This window comes from Boleophthalmus pectinirostris, unplaced genomic scaffold, assembly GCF_026225935.1.
Source record: "Boleophthalmus pectinirostris isolate CB_2022bp ecotype Guang Dong unplaced genomic scaffold, ASM2622593v1 HiC_scaffold_5, whole genome shotgun sequence".
Taxonomy (NCBI): domain Eukaryota; kingdom Metazoa; phylum Chordata; class Actinopteri; order Gobiiformes; family Gobiidae; genus Boleophthalmus; species Boleophthalmus pectinirostris.
In genome coordinates this window covers 37928590-37951695 of record NW_026571404.1, presented here as the reverse complement: position 1 = coordinate 37951695, position 23106 = coordinate 37928590, and the positions used below count along the sequence as shown (strand labels likewise).

General features: G+C 40.8%; 2 protein-coding genes across 2 annotated transcripts; one reads left to right on the top strand and one right to left on the bottom strand.

The window, feature by feature from the left end:
* Window positions 1-4624: 4624 nt before the first annotated feature.
* LOC129411514 (uncharacterized) lies at window positions 4625-11634 on the top strand. The gene is made up of 5 exons (XM_055162466.1): window positions 4625-4640; window positions 5123-5773; window positions 5872-5901; window positions 5983-7119; window positions 7262-11634. Exons 1-5 carry the CDS (start codon window positions 4625-4627, stop codon window positions 8902-8904), a joined length of 3477 nt encoding a protein of 1158 aa, XP_055018441.1. The 3' UTR covers window positions 8905-11634.
* A 7094-nt stretch (window positions 11635-18728) lies between these two features.
* LOC129411513 (SUN domain-containing protein 1-like) lies at window positions 18729-21780 on the bottom strand. The gene is made up of 6 exons (XM_055162465.1): window positions 21491-21780; window positions 20789-20876; window positions 20234-20424; window positions 19896-20123; window positions 19325-19602; window positions 18729-18974 (listed from the first exon to the last, which is right to left on the bottom strand). Exons 1-6 carry the CDS (start codon window positions 21507-21509, stop codon window positions 18729-18731), a joined length of 1050 nt encoding a protein of 349 aa, XP_055018440.1. The 5' UTR covers window positions 21510-21780.
* Window positions 21781-23106: the final 1326 nt, after the last annotated feature.

The following is a 23106-nucleotide window of genomic DNA, read 5'->3' as shown; positions in this document are numbered from 1 at the left end:
TGCGGAATGAAAACCTTTCAGTTTTATGCACAGTTAAACAGAAATGTTTAGAGTCTGGATTTAAACAGCGTCACAGAAGAGTCTGTCTCACATGTTCAGACTGTTCCAGGTTTTAGCTGCATGAACCTGAAACTCTGACTCCCCTTGTTTAGTTCTGACTCTGGGCACCAGCAGGAGGTCGGTCCCTGAGGTCCTCAGCTCAAGCTGTATTGTTTATTGTTTTGTATCACACTTTTGTATATTCATGAAAAATAGATAATCACAAATAGGGTTCAAATTTTTGATGAGGAAACAACATTGAACATAAAGCCCCCAAAAGACAATTTTGCAGTACCCCACCTTATGTGGGGTTAAGTGTTTTTTGGATTTCCCCAAATATAGACATTTTTGTTTTACTTAGACATATTTTAATTCCATTAAGATACTAAGATATAACTGTATATTGCCTGTACCCATAATATAACTACTACTATAATCTACAGATTAGTTGGACCTGACTGACTGCTAACCAGACTAATGGAGATTTTGTCGACTGATAGTGCTTTTCATTCATCAAACCACACAAACGAGTGTCTCTCTGAACTCATTTCTGAGATAATGTGCATTAAACCTGAAATATGGAGGTGTAGTGACAGTTTTATGACCAGCAGGTGGCTCTTTACTGCCGTCTGTCCTGCACTTAAATGTTTTAGAGAAAGAGAGGTTCAGTCAAGATCAGCAATTATGCAAATCTACCTTTCTGAGCTACAAATGGTGTGTGTCTATATCTGAAATCAGAAGGAGAATACACTGAAATGAAAACAGGGGCAGGGCGCAAAAGTGCCCAAGTGTTGAAGAAATTGTGATGGAAATGTGTATGTCTATTCATGTTGTGAAGAAAATATTCTTATCGTATGTCTTTGTATAAATGCATTTGGTCTGTGTCAGAGACTCAGACCGGATATAAACACGTGTAAAGGCTCAGTAGACACTGCCCCCATCCCACATGAAAGTCTGTTGATTAATTCATAGCTGTGAAACAAAAGTCACTCTGCATCCTTGTATCCTTGTATTTCTGTAGAAATATTCAGAGCTCAGTTGCTCTGGAGGATAGTCAGGGGAAAGGTGGAAAGGCTGTTGGTCTGCCTTAAGCCCTGTCCTATCTGCTTTAACAAACAATAAACCTTTTTTCTGTATTTCATCAACTCACCAGGCTCTGAAAATGATCATCAGGAGATATAGAACTTTTCTACTGGAACATCCATAGCTGCACATCACACTAGTGAGCTGCAGATTTTTTTCATTTGTACCAAAATGACTACACAAGGCAACTGAACCCTACATGTATCACAGATTAGGAAAATAATAAATTGTAGAACAAATTAAGTACAGAGCAGTGGCCATGTATTGGGGGGGTTGTGAAAGCGGAGACTGATCTGCAAAATTTGAAGTTTAAGACATCCACAAATGTATAAGTCCAGTCAGTGTTATGTTCCTACAATTGCTCTTTCATTATTCTTGTTTTTAAAGGTTTGGCTGAATATTAGAATATTGCTGCACCTTTGTGGTTTTCACCTGTAACTAACATCCACTCATTGTCACATAAGGAACATACAGAGTGGTTTTACGGGTGCTACAAATAACAGATCGCATTGTGAAAATATTCAGCTGCATACATTGTAAAAGTATTCTTCCTAACACTGGCTTTACATCAGCTGAATTATAGAGCCTTCACTGTCCGGAGAACAAATATTATAATTTTTTTTGTGTGTGTTTTTTGTCTCAAGTGGAGGCACTCTCTATCTCGTGGCCTTGTTCACAAGAGAGGGGAGGATGGAGCATGAGTTTGACAGGTGGATGAGTGCAGCAGGCTGTGTATCGGACTGTTATGGTGAAGAAGATGAGTTCAAAGGCCATCCTCTCCATTTACCGCTCACTCTACGCTCCTACTCTCACCTGTGGTCATAAGCTTTGGGTAATGGTCAAAAGGACAAAATGGAGGATGGATGCAATGGTCAAAATGAGTTTCCCCTGCAGAGTGGCTGGATCCTCTTTTAGAGATAGGGTGAAGAGCTCAGTCCACAGGAGGAGCTCGGAGTAGAGCTCCTGCTTCTGTATGCCACGAGAAGCAGCTGAGGGGAGGGCATCTGTTCCTGATACCTCCTGGAGCCACCCTGGAGAGACCCAGGACACACTGGAGGGACTATAGCTGCATCTCATTTTTCATTCCTCTCTTCCCTCTCCTTGATTCTGCAGGAAATGGGTGAGAACGTTCCACCCACAGAGGAGACACAGTGAGGAGAAGAGGAGAAAGGAGCAGAGGAGGGAGACCAAAATGACTCTGAGTGAGGACTGTTACTAAGGATTATTATTACAAGACCTTTAAATCAATGTGAGATCAGTATCTTTGGTTTTAGATACATTTGTTTGAATATATTTTTTGTTCAAACATCCTTTGCTGTTGCCCCTGTACTTGTGTAATTGCAACATAAACTTCTCATTGTAAGACAAATATTTGGACCCTCACTCAAGTTTCACCTGTGGTTTCTTTGTCTCCTGAGTTTTGGGACACCACTTAATGTGATGCATTTGATTGACAGCTATAAAATGGAGAAGGAAAGGAGGAAAGAGAAATGAGGCTCATATCTCTCAGCTGGGAATTTTCCTGGAAGAGCTGAAGGAAGTGTGTGTGGAAAGAGAAGTCTGGGTCTCCCTGCTCAGACTGCTGCCTCTGAGATAAAGTGGAAGAAAATGGATGGATGGATGATTTTCTTGATCCAGTATCTGGTGTAGAACATGAGCTGAGGCCATGACCTGTCTGACCCTTCATTTGTTGCTCTCACTTCCTGGTCTTGTGCTCTGAATTTGACCTTTAACCTTTGAACCATTGAAGTTAACCTTTGAACTCTAGGGGTGAGGGTTCATGGCCAGTGGAGGCATTATCTCTCAGTGTGGACAGTTTATCCACGAAGCAACAAAATCCAATATGTTGGAGAAACTAGAGAGAACAAGAAATACTGCTGAAGAATGAAGCAAATCCACAGTGTAAATGTTTGTTAGCTGTTCATTAGGAAACACACTGGTGTACTTATGTTTGTTAAATCTTAAAGTTGAAGTTTTCTTGAGGACTACAAAACTGTAATTCAAAATTCAAATGTGCAGAATGATATTCTACTGTAATTCCTCACAACTGAGAGACGAAAGACAGAGCAAGTGAGAGAGAGATAGAAGGACAGAGAGAGAAGAGGAGGGACAAAGGTTGGTAATATGGTAATTGTTTATCCTGTTCTACAGAATAAACATCTTGTCATTTCCTGGTATCAGGTATTTGTATAACAGGCTCCATTTTAACTTTCTTCTGAGTTATGGTGCATTAAGAATTCAGTTGGTGAGTAAAGGCTTTTCCTATGTAAAAAATTACAAAATAGTGCTTCAGTTCTAAATGTGATTGCTTTAGTAGGTCAGAAGGACATATCATGTAGTGCACTGACTTACATCTATATAATCCTTATGGGTTTTAAGTCATAGCAGAAAACAGTTCAAATCCAAATAGTACGTCTTTTGAATGTGATAAAGTACTCACGGAGGTCTTTAAATGAGGAATTATTAGCCTAAAACCCGTGAAGAGTCATTTTAATACTTGAATTTAATATCACTGATTACAAATAAGGTCAGTATCAGAAAAGTATTATATCTATTTTACACAGTCTCATGCTTGTTTTGATCATCTAAACATGTTGTACTAGGGGTGGGACAAGAAACGAGACAGGGTCTACAAGATCCAGATGAGAATTTGAAATCATTTACAATCTGATCAATTTAGGATTTTGGTCACATGATTTTGAATTGGTTTATTTATTTATTTAATATAGCCTAGAGTGTGTTGAATGGGTTTTTACTTGTTAATTTGGTCATTTTAAAAACTATATCAAGCCATTTTCATGATATGTTTTTAACAGCCTAAATGCATTAAACATCATTTATGCTTTAAACACCAGTTCTGCAGTATAACCTCGCCCACTAAAACTGCTCCTTTGTTTCCCGTCGCTCCAGCTCCTCTCCTCCACTATCATTGCTCTGACGCTCACGTGCAGAGGGACACAGACAGAGGAGGAACACTTCTCTCTCCTTCTTTCTCACTTTAAACTATATTTTGGATGAAGAAGGTCTAAATATCTCTTTGTGGATCTTTTATAAACAATATTGAAGTGTGGAAAACTGTCTGAATTACTGGTGAATTACACAAGTGAATATTTGATCATATTATTTTGCAATCTTTTTTAACCAACTTTGGCAATTTATTTGCATCAATATTTGTCCTATCACTACCAAAAAAAAAACTACGGCGATTATAACAGAGATTAAAGTGTTCTCTCTCTGAATGTGTGAGGTACATGTCTGTGTGGAGTGTTTTTTGAGCTAAAGCTGCTCACAGAGACGCAACTTTCCAGAGCATGAGGGAGGCGTAACCCTTTCATGTCCGTGCCAAATGTAAACACTGAGGCTAAAATCTCGTGAAATCATTTTTCCCGTGTGAGCACACTCTGGTGCTACGAGATCTTGTCCCATCCCTACACTGTACATGATTAGTCATAGAATTACTTCTCATATTTTTCAGATGTGATGTTTCCTGATGTCTGACATCATGGCTGCTGAACCTGGTAAGTTCATTAAATATGCATTCCAAGAGCCTCCAGAAGTAGGGGATTGCAGATTCCTGCTTCTTGGCTGCCTGGTGGTTATAGAGGGGAGAAAGTTCAGCACCCTAATAACCTGGTAGATGAAGCTGTTAGTGAGTCTGGTGGTGCGGGAACAGAGAGTCCTGTACCTCCTCCTGCAAGGCCAGTTCATCAAGTCCACCTTTCTGTTACTTTTAATTAATTCAATTAATTAATTCCTGTGTCCCTCGTCCCACAGCCTATTGTGAGGTGCTGTGGGAAGGGACCGGGCTAGCCATCATTATTTTAACTTTGTTTGCAAGAAAAAAAAAGTCACTAAAATATGTTTCTCGAAAATATTTCACTCACACCTGTGTTAAATGACTCATCTCCTTCTTGATAGAGTAAAAGTTTTAGTTGTTGTAGCAGTTTGTAACTCTCACACCTCATGTTCCACTGACAGATATATAATTGTGTGTTTTCAGTGTCTGAACTGAGGGTGGTTCTCCTCGGGAACAGCTGGATTCAGAGGAGCTCTGTGGGAAACCTGCTGCTGAATGAGACAAAGTTTCAAGCAAAGAAAGAACCTGCAAGTCCTGAGATACAAAGTGGAGAACTTCAAGAGAAGAAGATATCTGTCATCAACTCTCCAGACCTGTTTAAACACAACCTCTCTGCAGTCCGACTCACAGAGCTGGTCACAGAGATAGCAGACGCCTGTGCCCCTGGTCCTCATGTGTTCCTGTTGGTTCTACAGCCTGAAGACTTCACTGAGCTACACAAAACCAGACTAGAGTCAGTTCTGAGGAGCTTCAGTGAGCAGGCCTTTGACCACTCTCTGGTGCTGGTGTCCACACCCAGAGAAGAGACTCCAGGCTACATGGAGAAGTACATGGACGACCCACATTTAAGGGACATGATCATCAAATGCAGATATGAATATCTTTGGATGAATATTATTGATTTAGACAAAAAAGAGTCCTTCAAACATAGACTTTTGTTAACAAGAATCATTAAAATAGTAAAAGAACAGAATGTAAACCCTCTGCTCTACGAACCATTTGAGGACCCTGAGTCTGCACCACAGGCACCCACTGAGAAGAAGCAGTCACTGGTGGGAGCAGTAGTAAGTGCCGGTAAGAGCAGACTTTAGTAGATAGTAAATGTAGCTATTATGTGAAGTCATTAGCTTCTAATTACTGTACTAAACATTCATGAAATACTTATTTTGTAGGAATCACTGCATTTGTTGGATCTCCTAAAGGTAAGCCACCATCAACATACAGTTTAATTACTAGCTAGTATTGTTTGTTCCTTTGTTTCTTTCTTTCTTTGTCTTTTACAGACTTCACTATTCTGCTATTTGGAAAAAGTGATGTCAAAAAGGCCAAGCTCACAAACTTCATGACTGGAGCTCAAACCTTTGCAAAACCTGGCAAAATAGCCTCTGGGGAATGGAGAGGGAACCATCTAAAGGTAGTGAGGACCCCAGACCTGTCCAGTCTCTCTGTGAAGACTATGGGAGAAGAAATGAAGAGATGTGTGTCTCTGTGCTCTTCAGGACCCAACATCCTGCTGCTGTTAGTGAAGCCGTCTAACTTCACAGAGGAAGACAGAAAACAACTCAAGTCCATTCTAAAGTGTTTTGGTCCTGATGTCTTTAAACACTCTATGGTTATTCTCACTAACAAAGAGGATCATCTAAGGACATGTGCTGATAATCTCATTGGCGACTGTGAAGGAAAATATTATAACATGTTAGACAAAGATCTTGATAAGTTAATGGAAAAGATTGACCTCATTATACATAAACAGAAGTCATTCCTCACCTTCACTGATGAGAAGAAACCAGCTCTGAACCTGGTTCTGTGTGGGAGACCTGGAGGATGGAAGACCTCAGTAACTCAGTCCATTTTAGGGAGAGCAGAGTTCCCTGCAGTGAGCAGCACAGGACAGTGTGTGAAACATGAGCTGGAGGTGTGTGGGCGTGAGGTGTCTCTGGTGGAACTGCCAGCTCTGTCTGACAAAGCTCAACAGGAAGTGATGCAGCAGTGCCTCCAGTGCATCTCCAGATGTGGTCCAGAGGGAGTTCATGTCTTCATCTTGGTCCTACCTGTGCGTCCCCTCACGGATGAAGACAAAGCAGAGCTGAAGGTCATTCAGGACAGTCTCACTTCTCAAGCCAAGGTCTTCTCTATGATTCTGTTTGTAGACTCAGACCCCTCTGCTCCAGCTGTGGTTAACTTTGTCAAAGGAGACAGTGACATCCAGAAGTTCTATGAGCACTGTGGAGGAGGTTACTTTATCTTTAACACCAGGGGGCAGCAGCAGGTCCCTGGGCTGTTGGCTCATGCAGAGGCTCTGAGAGACAAGAATGCTGCAAAAGGATATACACCAGTGTCACTGGTACAAGGTCAGTTTGACAAGTTGATGGCCCAAGATGAGGAAATACAGAAGCTGAAGTCCAGGAGCATTGCCAGAAGTAAGTATTACATTCAATTTATGTAATATATATATATTTATATATATATATATATATATATATATATATATATATATATATATATATTTTTTTTTTTCTTTTATTGTTGAATGTGAATTGTATATATTTTATAATTTTACAGGCAAAGATGACCAGAGCTCTGACTGTTTAAGGATTGTACTAATAGGAAAAACCGGCTGTGGAAAGAGCTCTTCAGGGAACACCATTCTAGGAGAGAAGAAGTTTAATGTTGAACTTAGTCGACATTCAGTCACCAAACTCTGCCAAAAAGTTAACACAAATATTGACGGACGTTGTGTTGCAGTGGTGGACACTCCTGGATTGTTCGATACAAACTTGTCTCATGAGGAGATCAATAAGGAAATGGTGAAATGCATCAATCTGCTGGCTCCTGGACCACACGTCTTTCTGTTAGTTATAAAAATTGACCGATTTACAGCAGAAGAGAGAGAAGCAATACGACTTATAAAGGAAGGGTTTGGGGAAGACGCTGCTCAGTTTACAATTATTCTTTTCACTCATGGTGATGAACTGGAGGAACATAATATGTCCATTGAAAAGTACATAGAGGGAGAAGATTATGATTCCTTTAATCAGCTCCTGTCTGAGTGTGGAAACAGGTACCATGTGTTTAACAACCGCAACAAGACAAACCGCACTCAGGTCAGTGAGCTGCTGCAGAAGATCGACAACATGGTGAAGGAGAATGGAGGAAGAAACTACACCAATGACATGCTGCAAAAGGCTGAGGCGGCCATCAACAAAGAAACACAGAGACTGCTCCGAGAGAAGGACCAAGAGATGAGAAAAGAGAGGGAAGAGATGGAGAGAAAATATAAACAGGACATGGAAGAAATAAAAATAAAATTTGAGAGACAAAAAGAAGAGTTTGAAAAGGAGAAACTCCAAAGAGAACAACAGCTCAATGAAAAGATTAAAGAGGCAAAAGAGCAACAGAAAAGAGAGCAAGAAAGGAGAGAAGAGGAAGAGAGAAAGAGGAGGGAACAAGATGAGCTAAAGTGTCAAGAACTGGAACAGAGATATAAAGAACAAGAGGAAAGAATCAGATTAGAGGAAAAATCAAACAAAATAATTGAATTAAAACTCCAGGAGAACAGAAAGCAAATAGTGACGGAGAAAGAGCAATGGGAAAAAGAAAAGAGAGAATGGTGGGAACAGCGAAACTTGGAAGATGAAAAGAGACAACGAGAAGATCAACAAAAACAAGAAGAATATGAACTTGAACGAGAGGAGTTAAATAAACGACTGGAAGAGGAACAACTCAGACGTGAAGAAGAGGAGAAGAAGATGAAAGAGTTAGAGGAGAAGTATCAAACCAAACTGAAAGAAATGGAGAAGGAAAAGGATAAGTACAAAGAGGAGGCCAGAAGCAAAGCTGAAGAATGTAATGAGTTTGAAAAGAAACTCACCAGTGAGTTAGAAGAGCGTAAGAAGGAGTATCAGAGGAGTATCAAAGATAAGGATGAAAAGTATGACCTGTTAAAGGCTCTTGCAGCTCACAAAGAAAGAGAAAAGATGGAGGCCCGTCAGAGAGAAATCAATGACATCATTAAATGTGTGTCCAAAAACAAAGATAATGTCACTAAGATACACAAGTTATTGAAGAAACATGAAGAACAAATCAAAAGTGCACTGAACGAAGACGAAAAAGAGACACTGCTGACAAAGCAAGAGAAAGAGTTAGAGGACCTGATACAGGATCTTCTGAAGGAAAAGGACACTTCAGGCTGTGTGATTTTATAAACCATTATCACAGAGTATCCTGGGTTTAGGCCAGTTCATACTTCACGAGGAACAACAACTTGTTCTAGATGCTGCAAAAACAACAACAAACATCTTGCTTATGTAAGCTTAGTATGAAAAACACTCAGCTTTGGTTTCTTGAGGAGTATTCATGACCTTTTACACTTTAATATCTGTATGAGGTTTAAGCTGAAGTGTGCTAAAATCATTAAACCCTAACAGATCAGGCAGTGGACATGGAGCTGCAGGTGGATGTCACTGACAACATGTTTAACACTTTACAAATGAGAAAACTCCACTGAAGGACACTTCTGTCTTTGGAATAGCACATCTTAGTATTGTCATGCTAATTACTAACTTAAAAATCTAAAATAGAATGTAAAATCTTACAAAACAACAAAATTACATTTGTCACACAGAAAAGACTACCCTGTTGTTTTTGTGAATTCATTTCTGAGAACATGGAGAAAAATCCCGCACACCGTCTTGAACCAGAAACAAAAGTGTTATGGTTCAAAAGACTTGAAAAGATTGACTTTGTCAATAGACTCATCCCTCTGGGAAATCAAACATGGAGGTTTGATGCTCACTTTTTTGGAAAATCCTTCCCAGTATGAATTGTGCGATGACCAGAAGTCCGACATTCTTGATGCATCTATTCAATAGCCAATATTTGCTAAGAACTGGGCCCACAAATTTGCCATATGCATCATATGAAGTTGTTGGGGAAAAAAAAGATCCCACCTTTATTTATTTGTTCTTTATGTGGATAGGCCCAGTACTTTCCGAGATATTATCCATAAAACAGAACAAATCTGCAATCTGACAGTTACACAGACAGTTCTGCCATAGAATTCTGGCTTGTCTCCAGCTCAGGTTAAACTATAGGGACTGTACAAAGTTGTGATGTAACGTGAAAGCCTGTTTGGTCAGGAAAATGTAAGTGTACAGCACATAAACACATTCTACAGGTCAGAAATCTGTGGTAAAATTTGCCTTTTAACTGTCAAAAAAAATCTGATGTTTTTACCTGGTTTATGTTGAGTATAGAACTACTTCATTTTTAATTAACTCATTTATTCCCCACTTACCTCACACATTAATGACATCCTAATAACACAGCAATGAGTTAATAACACATCCCGGAGCCTAAACATGGGTCTGTTTAAAAACCAAGAGAGTAAAAATTTACAGTGAATTTATTACAGTAAAATATAAAATCACAATAAAACCATTTATTACTAAATCCATTCCGGCTCAAAAGGGATAAAATGCTAGAGCTCTTAAAAATAAAAACTGGCTTAAAAGGGGGACTGTCTCTCCTGGCTCTTCCTCCTGCTCCTCCTTGTCACCTGGATATATCGGGCTATTCCACTGCTGCCACGAGAAATGACATTATGTAAAGTTTTACTGTTTACTGTTACCTAGCAACCATAATGTTAACAGGGACCATGATGTGTCTAAATTGTGCAACAGTTATGATTAGATTAATACATTAAAACATGTATTTGTTTTTAATGAAAGTTTAAACTGTCAGAAAAGTGTGTCCCTCAGGTGTAAATGCTCCCTGCATTTTGGATGTAATTTTCTGTGATGACGACATATGTAGAGGTTGATACTTTGCAGTAACATCACACTGGGGGTGTTCTACATGTATCTCTAATGGTGAAATGTTTAAGAGTTACTATGGTGACACAATGCACACATTAGCAAACAATCTGTAAAACACAAATCTGTTGTAGTTCCAACTAAATCAAGCTAAACAAACAAACTATATTCTAGTCAGATTGTGTTAAATAAAGCTCAGATTAAAGAGCAGAGTCTACAGGTAGAATCACACCCCCATGGAATGTTGTCATCATCTGCAAAGTATTAGTTCTGTTTTAGAACTCAGGATTACTTCCTGTATATTTGTACTTTTCTTTTCAACTTCTTTCCCACAAATGACCACTTAACAGATGTAAAACTATAGCTGTGTCTGAATGTCCCCTCTGAGTGTCCCCTCGCCCCTAACCCCGCCCCTCACCCTTCATTCACTCCTCCGTCCTGCACTCTTTAGCGCCCTCTACAGTGCACACAGAGACTTGGACTCGCAGCATCACGTGACTCTGAATGTCTGGGTGAAAAAAAATCCACTAAACTCTGATAAAACTTCTGTCATAAATAATGATCATATCAGACTGACACAAGTGTTTATGGACTAATAAGAATCAGACGAGTTTTTGCCACGCTGGATTTCACATAAACAGACTGGATTATTAGATTTTTGTTTGAGATGTGGAAATTATCACTTTATTTATTTGTGTTTTATTCAGAATCAGGATCAGAGCCATAAACCAGCGCTTTTCTCTGCTTCACCTGTCGCTGTACGCCGTTGTTCCAGACTCTCACAGTGCATTGTAGTACATATGTGCCCACAACTTTTCAAGGTGGATTGTGGGAAATTTTGAGTGCTCTATTTTTTCACTCGCTGGACATTTGGACACCCCTAAAAATGGCGTGACCCATAAATAGTTTTGCAAAGAGGGAATAGTGCGGACATCCAGACACAGCCTGTCCCACCAAACCTGATGCTGTGTGCACTACAATGAACTCGAGTACAGTACAACGATCAATTCAGGAAAAAGAGGGGCCTACAGTATCAGTTTATGAACCACATTACAAAAAAATCAAATGTATTGTTTATTCTAAGATGTTTTGTTTGAAATAAAATGGCCGATTGCTTCTTAACAGTTGTGATTTCATTCTCCTTTCTGTTTTATTCCCATCTAAGATCCACAGGTTTAGCTCTGTCCATGGCTCTTTATAACGTCCACTACAAACACTTTTCAAACCTGATCTAGTCCTGGTTTAGACCTGATGTAGTCCTGGTTTAGTCTTAGTTTAGTCCTGGTTTAGACCTGATGTAGTCCTGGTTTAGTCTTAGTTTAGTCCTGGTTTAGACCTGATGTAGTCCTGGTTTAGTCTTAGTTTAGTCCTGGTTTAGACCTGATGTAGTTCTGGTTTAGATCTGATGTAGTCCTGGTTTAGTCTTAGTTTAGTCCTGGTTTAGACCTGATGTAGTCCTGGTTTAGTCTTATTTTAGTCCTGGTTTAGACCTGATATAGTCCTGGTTTAGTCTTAGTTTAGTCCTGGTTTAGACCTGATGTAGTCCTGGTTTAGTCTTAGTTTAGTCCTGGTTTAGAGCTGATGTAGTCCTGGTTTAGACCTGATGTAGTCCTGGTTTAGACCTGATGTAGACCTGGTTTAGTCTTAGTTTAGTCCTGGTTTCGACCTGATGTAGACCTGGTTTAGTCTTAGTTTAGTCCTGGTTTAGACCTGATGTAGTCCTGGTTTAGACCTGATGTAGACCTGGTTTAGTCTTAGTTTAGTCCTGGTTTAGACCTGATGTAGTTCTGTTTTAGACCTGATGTAGTCCTGGTTTAGTCTTAGTTTAGACCTGATGTCGTGGTTTAGACCTGATGTAGTCCTGGTGTAGTTTTAGTAAAGTCCTGGTTTGGACGTAGTTTAGACCTGATGTAGTCCTGGTTTAGTGTTAGTTTAGTCCTGGTTTAGACCTGATGTAGTCCTGTTTTAGACTTAGTTTAGACCCGATGTCGTGGTTTAGACCTGATGTAGTCCTGTTTTAGACTTAGTTTAGACCTGAAGTCGTGGTTTAGACCTGATGTAGTCCTGGTGTAGTTTTAGTAAAGTCCTGGTTTGGACGTAGTTTAGACCTGATGTAGTCCTGGTTTACTCTTAGTTTAGTCCTGGTTTAGACCTGATGTAGTCCTGTTTTAGACTTAGTTTAGACCTGATGTCGTGGTTTAGACCTGATGTAGTCCTGTTTTAGACTTAGTTTAGACCTGATGTCGTGGTTTAGACCTGATGTAGTCCTGTTTTAGACTTAGTTTAGACCTGAAGTCGTGGTTTAGACCTGATGTAGTCCTGGTGTAGTTTTAGTAAAGTCCTGGTTTGGACGTAGTTTAGACCTGATGTAGTCCTGGTTTACTCTTAGTTTAGTCCTGGTTTAGTCTTAGTTTAGTCCTGGTTTATATCAAATTGTTTGCTATCCCGGACAGAGAGGGACCGGGGGTGATTCCAGACTGTGCATATCTGTCTGTCTGTCTGTCTGTCTACCACACTACCTACCTGCCTGTCTATCAGCTGCATTTAGCACCATGGACAGCACCCTGACTATGCACAGTATAAGTAGATAATGGAAACCCGACTGAAGTCCGGCGGGTTCGGGTTGGACTCTGACACATCAGCGTGTCAGCTGTTTCCTGTCTACAGTAGAACCACTCGCTTTGAGACTCTTAAGTGTTCAAACGTTCAGAGCAAGTGTGCAGAGGACGGACCACTCAGAACAACATTTAATGAACCAAATCAGATTTGCACTTTTGTCCAGATGCTTTGCACCACCTCACACCAGCGACAGGAGCTGCCCACCCAGACCTGTAGTCCACAGTGTATCCTCTTTTTCCCTGCATGGATCCAGCATGCAGAGAACGGCTGTTGCCTGGACTCTGCTTCTGCTCCGGGCTGATGTGCAGTGAGTTACGTACAAAGTTTAGGCTACATGCTGCTGTTTGATGAGATCAAATCTGGAATGAAAACTTTGAGAAATATTCATGTGCATAGGATAGAAATTTGTGCATATTTGGCTGTAGTTGAGCATAAAATAAATAAACCAGGTCTAAACCAGGACTAAAACAGGACTAAACCAGAACTGAACCAGGACAGGAGTGTCGGGCCCAGAGGTGCACCTGTGTAGACCATCGGGTGACTGTGGGCGAAAGGACTGGCACAGAGCTTGGCGCCTCACAGGGCAAAGCCCAGCCATCGCCCAAACACACTTTGGTGGAAAAGCGCTAAAGAAAAATGTGACCATTTACCATTTACTTTGTCAACTGCTCTACCCTCTCTGTCTCTCAAGTCCAAGATTAGTCCTGGTTTAGACCTGGTTTAGTTCTGGTTTAGTCCTAGTTCAGTTCTGCTTTAGTCCTTTTTTTAGTGCTGGTTTAGTTCTGGTTCATCAGTGTCGGAATGGCGGCATCAGAAAGTGTCGGAATAGGGGCATGTCGGTGTGGAGGGTTGTCGGAATGACAGTATGTTTAGGTGGGGGTCTGTCAGAGTGGCGGTATGTCGGAATAAGGGTTGTACCCTGATACGCGCCTACACACAGAGCGTCAAAAAATAGGAAGGATCCTATTCTCTGAAATGTATAATCTGCACATATGGAGCAGGACGTGCTGCTCCATATGTGCACTGGAGCCGCCCTCATTCACTTTTAGTGGTTTCTAAAAATTACACATCCAAAAGTTGCCATTTTTACGCTCGTGTTGGGCAAAATACACGTGCAGTGGAGCCAGGCCCTTAAGTTTCAATGTAGAACTGATACAAGTGGTTAAACGCTCCCAGTCTAGTTGGAAACACAGAGCCAGAGCCATGCGTATACGTCCTGCTGGAGCAACTGCTGGAGCCACCCTCACATTGACTTGAGGCTGTGGTTTCGTGAGGTTAAGCATGTAAATGCTGACGCGTGCAGTGGAGCAGTGCAGTGGTCTTGTGCCATCCTCCGAGTGCGTTGGTGTCGTGAGATGTCGACAGAGGCTCTGTCCTCTATGTACTGGTTCTAGAGGGGACCAGCAAGACCAGTGTAATATGGACTGGGTCCAAGCGGTTTTGTGCCGTTCTCTGCGCATGGGATCTGTGCAGCGAAAGTAAGACACTGTGGACTACAGGTCCGGGTGGGTTGCTACTGTCCTCTGTGCTCGAGGACTGCGGCCAGGAGCAAGGTGGTGCAAAATATCCAGACAGAAGCGCAAATCCCATTTGGTTGGTTATATACTGTTCTGGGCAGTCCTTCCTTCACACATTTGGTTCTTCCCGAGGAAAGCACTTCTCAGGCCGAGGTACCTAACATCACTCCCCACTCCAGCTCATCTGGGCCCGACCTGAACTGGAGCTGCTCCTCGATGGTTGAGGAGTCTTGGTTTAGACCACTGTTCCCCAGTTTGTATTGATGTATCCCCAGGCGTAACGACAAGCCGAGATGACAGAAAAGCCAGTAGCAGCTGTAGTGTGTGTTTTCTTCCGGTAGACGTAAATAAGTTCATGTCTCTGTCCAATCAGAACCCTTCCCAAAAAAAAAAAAAAAAAAAAACTTCTCTGGTTCTATGTGATCCACATAAATGACCCTATTGACCAAGTAAAAGGCGATTGTAGCTGAAAAGCGACAAGTTTGCAGGTCTGTAACATAGAAATATATCAGGTCTAAACCAAGTCTAAACCAGGAATAAACTAGGGTTAAAAGAGAAATATATCAGGTCTAAACAATGTCTAAACTCGGACCAAACCAGGACTATATCAGGTCTATTTCAGGTCTAAACCAGGTCCAAACCAGAGGAGCATAAATTGCATTTGCTTAGCCAAAATCCATAATAATAATAATGCATCAGTTTTATACAGCACTTTTCTGGACACTCAAAGACGCTTTACAGAGCATTATTCAGTCTCTCCAGACCCAGTGGTGGTAAACTACTATTGTAGCCACTGCTGCCCTGGGGCAGACTGATGGAAGTGAGGCTGCCAGTCTGCGCCATCAGTCCCTCCGACCACCACCATCACTCACACAGACACACCACTTTCATGCGAGGCAATGAGGGTGAAGTGCCTTGCCTAAGGACACAATGACATTTTTTTTTACGACTGGCGCCCCCCTGTGGCTCCTGATTTTCCCAGTGTCTCTCATCCAAGTACTGACCAGACCCGGTCCTGCTGAGCTTCTGAGATCTGATAGGATCAGGCTTTGACAAACTAGTATAGCCAGAAGACTGCACTTCTGTATTTTGTCTCAGATTATACACAGAATGGACGGTGCTACACATTTTTTTTCACTATTTTATTTATACCTACCATCCCAACCCGGGTGTGTCCCAGTTTTTAATCTTGAAAATCTGGTCACCCTACCTGGAATGTTCCTCAATATGATTTTAAACCTGTAGCTCACATTTCTTCACTAGCTGTTGTCTATTCTCGAAGGGATCTGTTTGTTTTAATCAGGCCTCTGTAAACAGCTCAGGGGTCCTTAGCACCATGGTAACACTGTTACTGTTAGACCCCATCCACACTAGTAGAGCCCATTGAAAACGGCTCCAGAGACGGAACGATCTGGTGCCACCAGCTCCCTCGAATTCATCTGAGTACATTCATCTGGTTCTATGCACCACAAAGTAATTCACCGCCAAAACGCTAAGAGGCTAGAATATGTGTCCATTCATATAAACGTGTGTCTGTGTGTACGACCTGCAGATGTATAATCTCTGAAAAGTTTCACATGAACCATCTCCAACACGACAGAAACACAGAACAGACTCACCATCAACAGAACACCCCTCTGTCACAGAAAGAACACTCATATTCCACTGAGTCGGGTCCTTTAGTCTGACAGAAGCTGAACCACATCAGCGCATAATAGTGAGCTGTTTTTTTGAGCTTAGTTTATGCAAATTAGCCATGTGGTTTTAAGTTTTGTTTCTGTAAAACGTAAACAAACATGCTCAAAGCTGTGTGGATAAGAAAGGATTGCGGACACAGAAGCGAGTCAGTCCTCACTCTGAGCCAACATGCTCGTCTTAAAATCCAGTTTTACACTAAGTAACAACTGAACCTGGTCGTCGGTCTATGAAAAGAAAACTGTTTTTACACTCACCATCTCCCTCAGTTCAAAATCAGCTGCTGCAATTTCAGACTTCCTTGTTTTTACCGCTCACGTGACATCGGGACGCTGTGACGACGTGACTCCAGCCTATCATGTGACTAGCATTTCAGGCAGTTTTGCGTTACCGTGTGGACGAGGAAGATTTTGATTACGGACACAGAAACGACATGTCTGGACGCAGATAATTTCCGATACGGCGGTACGATGATACAGTGATACGTGGATTCGTTTCAGTGTAAATGTAGATTAGTAAATTAGTTGTTTAATTGTTTCTTTAATTGCTTTGTAATGTTCTGATGCCAATTAACTTTATGCACTGGATTAATTTAATTAATTTACCTGATTGTTGATGTAAAGTGTTTAACTGTTATTCATAGACTGATTATATGTGTGTGTAACTTCAGTTAGTAAAATGATTCAAATGTTCCTCTAGATTACCAGACAAAAGGATAGTACAGATAAACACATAGTTCAGATGAAAGGATAGTTCAGATGAAATCAAACCACAGATTAAGAAATTGAAGACAGGACATTAAAGCTCCAAAATATGTTCTGGTTCTGTTTCTACTCTCTGACCGGAGTATTTATTGTCTGGATGAATTGTCCCAGTACACATTCTACAGTCGTCCTAACTATGTCCAACACCAACACTAAACTGACACACTGTGGAATATTTTAGACATAACAAATGGTGCATCCAACCTTGCATCTTGTAAAACTAAATTATATATGTATATATAAAATATATATATTTACAGTAAGAATCAAAAGCTAAATTTGTACTGGTAATTTGGTAATTTCGCTGTTTATGTTTGGGGATTTGGCAAAACGAGGACTCACTATTTTATTCCTTGCTTTGGTTCCTCTTTTGGTGACTGAGTCTGTAAGTGTCAAAAGCTTCAAAAGCTTCATGTTCATGTTGTGTAATCCTTCAGTCGTCCAGATACAGTCAGTTTATGCAGTCAGTTTCTCAGTGGAATATGAGTGTTCTCTCTGTGACAGAGGATGTGCTGCTGATGGGGAGTCTGTAAATGGTGGAAAAGGTTGGTGGTGCTTGAAGCTTTTAGTTGGCACCAACTTTGGGGGGAGGGGAGCGTGGGAGGGGAGGGGCAAACAAGCGAAGCAGCAAGCTCAGAATTAAATATATAGACATATACGATCTGTCCGAATCCAATTTGTGTTTAAAAAATATCTCCACATATTTAAAATATCAAGATATCGCCCCTTTTCTGAAATCTGTAAATTTTCCAATGTATTTTTGAAAATGTCGTCTATTAAATCACTTACTGGCAGAACCAGTAATGAAATTAACAGAGAAAGAAATGCACACAAGCTAGAATGACTTTTTTGAAAGTCTTTTTTTTTTTTTTCATCTTTACTCAACTGAAACTTGATTCAATAAACAGACACAGAATCAGTGCAGTTTACTTTGGCCTTCATGTAAATCTGTGAGTGCACTAGAGTTCTTTGACAATATTTTTTACTTAACAGAGAAATTAAAACAAACAATATTTAATTTAATGGTTTTTATTTTCCAATTTTCAGATGCGGTAGTTCCAGTCTTCAGGTTTATCTTTCCCTTTTCCGTAGTCTATAGTATACAAGTCTATACCAGATCTAAACCTGGTCTAAAACTGACCCATTAACCTCCAGAGCGACAGTGGAGAGGAAAAACTCCCTTTGAGGAAGAAACCTCTGGCAGATCCAGGCCACAGGAGGGCGCCTCTGCCTCAGCGTGATTGGGTCAGGGCTACAAGAACTAAACCATGTCTAAACCAAGGACTAAACTAGGTCTAAACGAAGACTAAACCAGGTCTGAACCAGGTCTAACACCAGATCCAAACCTGGTCTATAGGCTGCTGGAACTAAACCACATCAAATCCAATCTCAGATTAACTGATCCAACGTTGGCCTCCTGTGCGTCTCCTGGGGGGTGAAAGGTCACCATCATGGTTGCTTGTGGAAGACTCAGGGGAGAGGATAGACAGAACAGCCCTCATATACACAATGGGTTTCAATACTCATCATGCTGATTTTGAGACAAACAGTGGATCTGCTGACCTCTTTCCACAAAGCCGACCGGTCCACTCTGTTCAAGATCAGTTCTGATAAAGTATTATCAATGACACTGTCCTTGTTGAGGGGGCGTGACTTGGCCGACAGGGGGCGCAGGTGTTCCGTGCACCTTAAAATTGTACAGACAGGTGTATTCCGTGTTGCCCCAGTTGGACTCCACCTGCAGTCGTACATGTTTAAAAGATACACCTTTCCCTCCTGAAATCGCAAACGTTTGGAAACCCGGTTCCCCCGTGTCGTAGAAAAATCGTCCGAGTAGTTGCTCCGTTCCATCCAACGTCGTCTTCCCCTAAAAAAAGAAGAAAATCAGATGTTTAGTTTAATGTGTGGATTAAATAAGGACATCAGGACTTAAACAGATTTTAGGTTCAAGATAAAATTGATCTTAAACAATTTGGAATGAAGGAGACTGAAACAGGAGGACCAAATGAAGTTCAACTAATATTAACTAGGATACAAAAACAGTTAACCCTGGAGTTTCGATCAGTCAGTTTTCAGTTTCAGTCATATTTTGGTCTTTTTTTCAATTCTTCTGGACGTGTTTAGAAATACAGTATCCATCTATCTACTTCCACTTTTCCAAATTACAAATACCAGCTTCAATAAAACAAAATAAATAGAACAGAACCCATGACTTACGTAGACAGCGAAGTGCTTGGGTGCCGATGTGGTCTCCCCGGTTGGCGATTGGGTCTTGGTGATGTGCCCCAGTGTCACGTGGGTAATTTGGATGTTCTGGGCCAGTTGGATGTGAAGGTGTCCTTTGTCTCCAGCGAAGGGCCAGCAGTAGCCGGGGATCAGGGGGGAATCAGGGCGCAGCACAAAGAGATGTTTGGAGCACAACAGCCACTGGATCATCTCCAATACACCGTGTCGAAAGTAGGTGGGGCTAGAGCGAGATCGGAGAACTGTGGCCTCTGTGGGGGAAAATGAGACAAAGATCCATTTTTGGATTTAGTCAGCGAGTCAAACCATTTCTTCTACTGTACACTGAGACTTTTAAAATACATTTGAAGTCACCACATTTTTCACTTCATGAAATATACTTGCATGTATTTATTTTTGTTGTGTAGTTTCTTAAAGGACAAGGTTTATGTTTGTGTTCATTTGTTTATAAAATGTACTATAGAAATCAAATGGATGAAACAGAGCCAGTAGCCGTCAGGTGTAGTGTAATTAAAGACATGTTTGTAAGAGGTTTGATACTTACGCTGTGACAGAAGAGCGTAGTTTACCATCAGTGGAGCATCTCCTGCTGCTAGTACTGCTCTGTGCCCTCCTGGTGCATCTCCTGCACCTCCTACACCTCCTACACCTCCTACACGTCCTACATCTCCTGCTGCTAGTACTGCTCTGTCCCCTCCTAGTGCACCTCCTGCACCTCCTGCATCTCCTGCACCTCCTGCACCTCCTGCACCTCCTGCTTCTCTCCGAAAAGCTGAATACAACAAAAACATGGGTTACACGCTTTTCAAGTTAGAATTCATTTAAATGAAAAGTATTTTGGACATGTTACTTACCATCTTCCTGCAGTGTATAAAGTGCGACGGATGGCTCCAAGCAGGATGAACAACACCATGACCAAAACCTCAAACTGTGTGGGCAGGTAGTTGGGCTTTGGCTGTTTGGTTGAATTAGTTCGAGAAGGCAGTGGCAGTGGCAGTGGCAGTGGCAGTGGCAGTGGCACAAAGTGATGCTTTTCATCATCACGCTGTCTCTGCCTTCGTCGCTTGAAGACTCTGCAAACAAGAAAACATTTGGAATGAGTCATTTTGTAGAAATGTAAAAGTAAAAGTAGAGTTCAGTGTCATTTGGGATTCTAGGGACTGAGTTACTTAAGTAAAAGTACAGTTACTTAGTTAAAGCTGTACTCAGTCACAAGTCCAAGTGTAGTACAGTCCAGTATGAGCTTAAAGATCCTATATTACACAAAACTGACTCTTGTGAGCTTTTAGTCACAATTATCCCCCAAAATCTACTTAACTACAGAAACATTAGTATTTTACTTTTCACCGCTGGTCCCAGTGTGGTCCCATTGTTACCACAGCCCTGTACTCTGCTATTGAAATGAAGCTCTTTTTATATCACAGAACTCAAACTTACTTGAAGAGTCTTTCCTTGTAGCTGATGACGGATTTGTCCTGTGGTCCATAATAACCCTTTTCCTGAAGACGGACACTGCGCCTTAATTCTGGACAAAAATCACAAAAGTACAAATAATCAGTTAATCAAATGTCCTAACATGCATCAAGGCTTGCCCAAGATCTCACAATCGGATCGAAATCACAATTTGAGTTGGTGCAATTATTTAGTCATTTCGACTTTTACAAACATATCCTGAAATGTTCCTGTGTGTCACATGTCCTCTTTGTGTCTCTACAGGGTCTTATTCTGTGTAAAAGCTGCTCACACTGTAGTTAAGAGCTCTACAAACATGTTCTGAAATCCATGGGCTCTTTGTATTAGTTTGTCAGTTCAGATCTCTCCCATGTGAATGTGCCTGGATTTGTTTCTATGTTCACACAGAACAGAATCCTACTTTTTAAACATATATTGCAAATCTGATCACAGTTGCAGTACTTTCTGTACAGCGTACATACAACACAATGCAAAGTGACTGCATTTTGGTTGAGACGCAAAACATATTGTAACTTTTCAAACTTGAAATTTCAATGTACTGACCAGAAAAATGTGTATTGTGTGAAATTAAATCTGTAGTTCACCAAAAAACATCAAATCTGGAACAAAACCAGTGTTGCATTTCAACGTTTTCCACACAGAGTTGAGATCCTGGCTTGAACTTACCTGGGGTTGAACGTTCCATTTCTGTCGTGTTTTTCTCTCGTAGAACTAAAACTGAAAGTGTTGTTGGAAGAATTTGTCGAAATCTCCTGCTTCTCACTCTCTGGAAACAAACACGTCTTACTTGTACGAAAACCTGTACAGAAGTGAGGGGCTTTGTAGTCTATTATCTGTGATGTCATAAAGTGAGATGACATCGTCATGGCAACCGGAACTATGGCAGCTGAGCCGCCAGAATTTGAAAAACAACACAAGAATAAGTTCTATATGGAATTGTACAGATTAAAACACAGACTGTGTGCATTGGTAATTGTAATATTGGTGTGTTAATGTAATGTGTGTAAAAATGATGCAGTGATAGCACGTGCAGTTTGTCCACAACAGTGTGTGCTTTCATGTACCTGCGTGTATCACAGGACAGGTTCAACTTTTTAAACATCCTACCTGTCCATCACTTCAGCACGCTGCTCCTCACCTTTTCACGCTCTCTCTCTGCTCCCTGCATGTAGAGCACTTCGGCTCAGTTGCGTTGATTTGAAGGGCAATACAAAACGTGAAGCAAAAACTCATCTAAATGAAATCTCCAGTGTGGGCACAGCAGGTCTACAGCACAGAGCAGACCTACTGCAACATGTGGACTGGTTTGACTCATAAACGCCAAATAAATCTATTTGTCACGATGTGCGTTTGGTAAATGTGCAGAGGCTAAATCCCACTGTCAAACCAATAAGATAATGCAACTCCAGTTAGGAATTTGAAAAAACAGGTTTCTAAAACCTGCCTACTTTCTTCACTTTGAAGCAGTTTAGTGTAAAGTGCCAGTGCAAGTGGAATTAAAGAAGGGCTTCTCAAACTGTGGGTGAAGGTCTAAAATCTGATCAAATGGGGTTAGATTTATAAAATGATTTATAAACTTTAAAATGGGGCTCGTTTACGTGAGCTTTAATTCCGATAAAAATATTTTAATTAAATGTAATTCGGAATAAAAAATGATTCCGCTTTAAAAAGACCAGGTAAACACTTAATTCCTAATAATTATTCAGAATTAAACTTATTCAGAATTAAACTTAAATCTGCTCCAATTTAAAGCTGAATTAATTTATTCCAAGATCATGTAAATGTTTATTCCTCCTAAAAAATAATTCCAGTCATTCAGTGCATGCACGTTGGGTCTCCCTTCTGACACGGTGATGCACAAGATGGTGAAAAAAGTTTGTATCATGTTTGTGTCGGGGTCAGCCCGATGTGTCTGGGAGAGTTTAGTCACTTGTATCAGGTCACAGTGAAACTAACAGCTGAACAGGCTTGTATTTACCTTCTATACAGATTGACCAGGACAAACACCAGGATTTCAAAATTAAAGTTCAAATGAACAAGTTCACAGTCTTTCTGGAGCTGGGTTCTTTCACACGACACAGAACTGCCCCAGGAGCACGATGTGCTGATGGTAAACGCACAAATACAACCACAGATGCATGTCCTCTATGTATTTTGATGAGGATATGCGAGATTATATATATATATATATATATATATATATATATATATATATATATATATATATATAGATTATACTGCTATTCCAACATGCTGTTATTAAGACATTGATGTCCAGTTGT

Bases quoted from the DNA above. Each gene is read 5' to 3' on its own strand.
- LOC129411513 (XM_055162465.1), bottom strand. The intron at 19,603-19,895 runs GTAAGTATCAAA...TTTCCCCCACAG, and splicing joins CTACGCTCTTCTGTCACAGC to AGGCCACAGTTCTCCGATCT. The intron at 18,975-19,324 runs GTAAGTCATGGG...TTCTTTTTTTAG, and splicing joins CCAAGCACTTCGCTGTCTAC to GGGAAGACGACGTTGGATGG.
- LOC129411514 (XM_055162466.1), top strand. The intron at 5,902-5,982 runs GTAAGCCACCAT...TGTCTTTTACAG, and splicing joins ATTTGTTGGATCTCCTAAAG to ACTTCACTATTCTGCTATTT. The intron at 7,120-7,261 runs GTAAGTATTACA...ATAATTTTACAG, and splicing joins GTCCAGGAGCATTGCCAGAA to GCAAAGATGACCAGAGCTCT.